Genomic DNA, 5934 nt, shown 5'->3' with positions numbered 1-5934 from the left:
TCCGAGAAACATGCAAAACGGGACGGAAAACATGAAATTTTGCAATAATCTTGCGCCACCCTTGCACAAAACGACGATCATTTTTCTAATTTCATCGATAACAGAAGACTGTATTTTCCTACATAACCCCTCCCTGACTTTAAAGCTGGATCCGCCCCTGCATTGGACAAGGTCTTACCTTTGGGACGAGGGTGTTTAGGCCAAAATCGTCCAGGAGGGGCAGGTTCTGATGCAAATGCTGCGCGAGCATTGGCATGAAAGGCCACAGCGCCCGTAAACTGTGGTCCAGACATGTGAGGAGCGTTTTGCAATGAGTGGAGCTTAGTGGGTCAGCAGTGCGCTCTTTTAGGTCGCTTTTCACCGCTTCCTGCCGAAAAACGATAGATGTGTTCAAAACGAGAAGCACCAGTGTGGAGAAATTGAACGCCTAGTCCGGTCCTGTGCATTCATATCAGCCAATCAAGGCGCCTAACGATAAGAGCGCGGTTGCTGCATTGCCAAGCATGCTTCCAACAGCCGTGATCGTCTAGTGGTTAGGACCCTACGTTGTGGCCGTAGTAACCCAGGTTCGAATCCTGGTCACGGCAATGTGAAAACATTGTCACGGCGGAAGCTTTTTGCTTTTAAAAAAATATTTTTTGCAAAAATCGCTATGAAACTAATATATTTGTTATGCAAAAAACCTCCTAACCGTCTAGGACGTACCAGATCTGTTAATAAAATATGATGACAATGCACAATCACTCAACTCACCAAATAAACATCGCAGAACTCGTAGTAGAGGAACTGCTTCAAAGCAGCCGTGGCCCCATGAAACTCATGCGCCTCCATCGCGCCCTCAATCGCCTGAAGCATTTGAGTGAGTTTACTCAAAATCCATCGATCCATCGGCGCCAGCTCAACACTGGGGCCCCAGTGGGCGAAGCCCCCTTGAGCCGCCGACACTTTGCCGGTCCAAAGAAGCGTGAATTTGGTCGCTTGCCAGATCTTGTTGCCGAACAGTTTGTTCGTGTGGCACTCGCTGACGTCGAAGTTGATTACATGACCTGAAAGCACCGCATTTACTGCACTGGATGGCCCCAATGGCTCTGCCCTTACTTTTAACATTGTGTGATAATAAGGTGAACCGTAACGCATCGGCCCCACACTGCGGAATGCCATTGGGAAACATCCGCTTTTGGCCGTCGGACGCCTTCTTCAGTTCTGCTTCGGACAAAATGCCAGTCCGGTAATTCTGCTCCAAAATGAGCCCCAGTTGCTAAAAACTCTCCCTTAAAGACGGGTTGATATCAAGATCACCCACCTACTTCCAAAGTGACCCCATCGATGACTTCTTCCGGAGCGATCACGTTCCCCAAGCTCTTAGACATCTTCCGGCCATGAGCGTCGCAGATCACCCCATGCAGGAGCACTTTTTTGAACGGCAACTGACCTAAAACACCGAAAAAATATCAAAACGTCCATCAATTCATTCACTGTTGGGAAAAATTCACCAGTTAAATGCGTCCCTAACATGACCATCCTAGCCACCCAAAAGAACAAAATGTCGTGGCCAGTCTCCATCAGCGACAGCGGGTAGTACTTGTCCAAATCAGCAGTCTTTTGCGGAAAAAACGCATTCAGAATCGCCCTCAAACAACGCCGAAAAATCCCTTACCTGCTCAGGCCACCCAAACACTGCAAACGGCTGCAAAGCCGACGAAAACCACGTGTCCAGCACGTCCTCATCCTGTTTAGATTCCACGTCAGCAGGACGGCAGTTGAGCAGTCTTGCAGCCTTTTCCTTTGCCGCATCGGCATCTTGGGCGGCCACCCAAACATGATTGTTCCCGTTCACACTGCAGGAGTAGGCGGGAATGCGGTGGCCCCACCAAAGCTGCCTTGAAATGCACCAATCCCTTTCAAACATCAACAAAAATGTATGAAAAAACCAATGCGCGAAAAAATGTTTATCACCTAATATTCTCCAGCCACTGGGACCAGGTTTTTTCGAAATTCTCCGGCTCAATCTGCAGGGTGCCGTCGCCGACGTTGGCTAAAGCCTTCTGGGACATTTGGGAACAGTCCAGAAACCACTGGGGCTTGATGAGGAACTCAATCACATCCTTGGAGCGGCTGTGAAGACAAACGCCCCCGTTTAGTCCTAGCACGTTTTTTCACCGGAAATTGCTTCACCTGCAAATCGGTACAGCCATGCTGTGCTCCTGACTGCCTTTGTATAAGCCCTTTTCCATCAGGGCCCCAATGATGACCTCCCGGGCGTCGAAACGCCGCAAACCCTGGAAAGCTCCACAGCTGTCCGTTAGCTGGCCCTGTTCGTCTATTACTGCAAGAAACCGGAGATTGTGCCGCTTTCCCGTCAGGAAATCGTCTGGATCGTGAGCTGGAGTGATTTTCACTGCACCTGCAACCACAAGATATGCTTAAAACGCTCCAGTCCCCCACGTCTAACGCACCAGTCCCAAAGAGCGGATCCACCATATTGTCAGCAATGACCGGAATCAGGTCGGGTCTAAACGGGTGCTGAAGCCGTTTGCCCACGAAATGTGCATAACGCGAGTCTTGGGGATTAACCGCCACAGCTACATCGCCTAGAATGGTCTCGGGGCGAGTGGTTGCCACCACAATTTCCTCTAAAAACAACAGCACGGCTCAGTCCACCAGCCAACCGGCCTGGATGAAACCCACCAAGTGATTCGGATAGTTTATACGCAAACTTGGTGAGGACTCCAAATTTAACCGGCTTCTCATATCCGGGCACTCTAAAGTCGGTTGCAGCCTCCACTCGGACGCGATCCACCTCAATATCCGAAACCGCCGACTGTAGGGTGCAGGACCAGTTCACTAGATGGTCTGCCCGGTAAATCAGCCCCTGCTCAAACAGCCGGATGAACGCCTCTGTGACTGCTTTCGAGCGCTTCGCGTCCATAGTGAAAGCTTCTCTGTCCCAACTGAGATCCACGTTAATTCTCCTCAATTGCTCAACTAAAACCAATCAGCAAGCCTTCAAACTGGCTGGTCAACTAAACCTACTTATAGTAGTGGATTTTTCTTGCTTCCATTTCCAAATCTCCTCCTCAAAGCGCTCCCTGCCTAGTTGATGGCGCGTCAGCCCCCGCTCCTTCCACAGCTTTTTCTCAACCACCACTTGAGTAGCGATTCCTGCATGGTCCAGCCCGGGCACCCACATAACTTCGCGTCCCTGCATTTTGTGCCTGCAAGCCAATAGTTTAGGGCAAAAATGGGGCTTGATGGGGGATTACCATTTGACTAGGGCGTCCTGGATGGACACAGTAAGGGCATGCCCCAAGTGCAATGTCCCGGTTATATTGGGGGGCGGCAGAATCAAGCTAAACGGCTGGCGGCAAAGGGCTGATTTCGGCGGGAAGTAGTCTGCGTTGAAATGGGCCTTTTCCAGCTCGTGGGGGTTGTAGGCGCTGGATAACTCTACGAAATTTAAATGGAAGTTGTTGTATACGTTAAGAAGGTGCTCCAGGGTGTCTAAAGACACAGTTTCAGCCCTGATTGTGCCATCTAAACTGCAAAACACGCGCTGTATGATTTCGATATAAACCCCAGCGATTTGCAGTAAGCGCCCTATAGAGCTGTTTGTTTGCGGTATTATCTGAGTTTGGCTAAGCTGAAGCTGTTTGCAGGGGTTTTAAACAAGCTAATTGAGCGAAAGCGGCGAAAATAGCTAAAACTGGAATTACCACAGTTGCATACCATTTATCCGCTGGGGATTATTTGTTGAAAACTGCCTGCTCCTGCCAATGGCCCCAATTACAGCGACATTCCTCCTGCACAGTTTGCATTGTTTTAAAAAATAAATTGTGTACATTTTAAAATCAACATTGAACAGTTTATTGAGGTTAGGCGCTTGCGATTCGTCAATCCGTTGTCGGTGGCTGCAGTCCGGCAAAGCGACAACGTTGAAGAATAATCCAGTAGTAATGGCAAAACATTTTTGTTCCTGTTTCAATGGCGCAATTTAGTGAAAACTGCTAAATTTTATATTTTTTTTATTATTGGGATTTAATAAAAATAAAGCACTGTTTCTTGATCCAAAGCAATAAAAAAATTTACGGTTTTTCCCCGGAAGAAACCGCCTCAAGTCTCAAGCGGCCATGACAGTTTCGGAGCTTTCAAAAATATGTAGATTTTCCCAAGAAATTCAAAATAATGTCAATTATCAGGCTGCAAACTCGTAGAAGAACAATCAGCAACAAACCCCAGTTAAATAACTATCAAATACCTGGTAGCTGAGTAAAAATCCGGGTTACAGCGGTCACCATCTGAGCGTTGGCTTTTCTGTAGCAACCGGACATTGAGGCGGCTCATAAATCCGCCCAGAAAATGGACTCTGAGTCGTTTACGCGCACTGAAGTCGACTGCCTGCAAGGATTAATCGACGGTATCCAGAACGACGAGTGAGTTGCATTTATTTAGCGGGATTTTATTCAATTTTTAACAAAAAGAACACGATTCAACTTTTTTCTGACACATGACGTTCAGAGCCACTTCACATGCGCTGAAAGTCTGGCAAGAGAGTCCGCGCGCAAACTTGCCCAAGTGCTGCGTTCCAAATTGTCAATCTTTTAGGCGCGTTTCTCTTCAAATAGTTGGGCGACAGCACTTTTGGCCCGTCGTTATAACACTATGGGCCTGATTCTTTACATGTATTTAAAATCTTGAATTGGATGGGAGTTATAGCCCATTTCAAGAATTCCCAGCCGCTCAGCTACGTTATCAATTGGATAAAACTGGACTTTTTTGCAGGTTGATTAAGGATGACCAGATCAAAGACTCCGACATTATATTCTTCTCTCAATTCGGGCATTTGGACGACGACCCGAATTTTCAAATCCTTGATGCAGCTGCTGATGGGGGCGCATCAACTACTGGTAAACCCCAGACGTTTTGAAGGCGTTTTAGCGATTAAACACCGTTTACTTTCCATAGCTAATATTCAAGAAATGATCCCAAGCAACTTGGAGTCCTCCAGCGCTGCGCCCAGTAAGAAGGACTCGTCTTTGATATTTTCCAAAACAAAGTACAAGGAACAGGATGGGAAATGCAGCAGAGTTTTCCAATGCGGAGTGTGTAAGAAATTGCGCTTTTTTGCCTGTTCAGTGGCTTTTATGTGCGCCTTTTTCAGGCGGCAAAGAGTTCGGGCATCAGTACACCCTGATGCGCCACTTGCCCACCCATACAGACGAGAGGAAGTTTCATTGTCTCACTTGCGGAAAATGTACGTAAAGACCGTTGTTTTATTTTAAGATAAATTTTTACAAGCACAGGTACGTTGCTTCCTCGGTGGTGCTTTAAAGGCACTTTTGCGAATATTTGTTGCGTGAAACCAGGGCCATTGAGGATGCAACCAAATCGTGCTGGCGAAACGTCAGGAGGAAATTCTGGTTTTCAACTTTCTCTTTTTTTACAGCGTTTCGTCAGATGTCCACCTTGTCTCAGCACAGGGCTATTCACTCCTCGGCGCGGCCCTACGTGTGCCGGGTGTGCAACAAAAACTTCAATCGAGTTTCCACCTTGATTTCCCATAGTAAAACGCATACAGGGGTGAAACCGCATCGCTGCCACATCTGCGATAAGGCTTTCCACCAAAAAGGTAAGAGCACCTTTTCTACACTTTGACTTTGCGGCTTTGTAGCATTTCCGCCGCTTCGAAGACACTTTTCCTGGCTTGATGGTGTTCCATTCTCTCCCTTCTCTCAATCAGGCTACAGACCAAGGGCGGATCCAAGGGCGGATCCAAGGGGAGGGTCAGGGGGGTCATGACCCCCCCTTCAATTCTCTATCCAACGATGCCAAAACAAATTCTGTGGCTCGAGTGGTTTTTGAGAAACTTCGAAAAAACTAGCGTCATGTTCAAGTGGATTTTGCAACTAAAAAAAAAACCACGCAAATCTAAAACTT

The 5934-nt window shown here is 47.6% G+C and overlaps 2 protein-coding genes and 1 non-coding gene across 6 annotated transcripts in view; 2 read left to right on the top strand and 1 right to left on the bottom strand.

Moving 5' to 3' along the window:
- Positions 1 to 4341, bottom strand: part of LOC109541786 (cytochrome c oxidase subunit 12, mitochondrial) — a 14308-nt gene extending 9967 nt beyond the window's left edge. Inside the window, exons 1-14 of one of the 4 annotated variants that reach the window (XM_048669634.1) lie at positions 4256 to 4341; positions 3727 to 3800; positions 3264 to 3447; positions 3034 to 3215; positions 2689 to 2985; positions 2457 to 2633; positions 2176 to 2404; positions 1957 to 2115; positions 1658 to 1898; positions 1494 to 1599; positions 1308 to 1432; positions 1099 to 1258; positions 754 to 1046; positions 179 to 367 (exon numbers count right to left, since the gene is read on the bottom strand). In XM_048669634.1, the coding sequence (XP_048525591.1) occupies positions 179 to 367; positions 754 to 1046; positions 1099 to 1258; positions 1308 to 1432; positions 1494 to 1599; positions 1658 to 1898; positions 1957 to 2115; positions 2176 to 2404; positions 2457 to 2633; positions 2689 to 2985; positions 3034 to 3215; positions 3264 to 3447; positions 3727 to 3800; positions 4256 to 4341 (2502 nt within the window). Of the gene's footprint in view, positions 1 to 178; positions 368 to 753; positions 1047 to 1098; positions 1259 to 1307; positions 1433 to 1493; positions 1600 to 1657; positions 1899 to 1956; positions 2116 to 2175; positions 2405 to 2456; positions 2634 to 2688; positions 2986 to 3033; positions 3216 to 3263; positions 3448 to 3726; positions 4022 to 4255 lie in introns of those variants that run through there. The other 3 variants (XM_048669636.1, XM_048669635.1, XM_019910747.2) reach the window with 3 other exon arrangements.
- Trnah-gug lies at positions 516 to 587 on the top strand. Its single transcript has one exon. It is a non-coding gene; the product is annotated as a tRNA-His (tRNA).
- Positions 4342 to 4344: 3 nt separating the features above from the next.
- LOC109541787 (zinc finger protein 674) overlaps positions 4345 to 5934 on the top strand; it is a gene marked incomplete in the record, with an annotated part of 3851 nt that continues 2261 nt past the window's right edge. The window contains 5 exon segments of the mRNA XM_019910748.2: positions 4345 to 4430; positions 4780 to 4904; positions 4963 to 5103; positions 5159 to 5251; positions 5444 to 5626. Of these exon segments, the coding sequence (XP_019766307.1) occupies positions 4357 to 4430; positions 4780 to 4904; positions 4963 to 5103; positions 5159 to 5251; positions 5444 to 5626 (616 nt within the window).

This window comes from Dendroctonus ponderosae, unplaced genomic scaffold, assembly GCF_020466585.1.
Source record: "Dendroctonus ponderosae isolate FM_Combo_2020 unplaced genomic scaffold, Dpon_F_20191213v2 Dpon_F_20191213_9, whole genome shotgun sequence".
In the NCBI taxonomy this organism is placed as follows: Eukaryota; Metazoa; Arthropoda; class Insecta; order Coleoptera; family Curculionidae; genus Dendroctonus; species Dendroctonus ponderosae.
The sequence above is the reverse complement of the archived record's forward strand: the minus strand, read 5'-3'. Positions and strand labels throughout refer to the sequence as shown.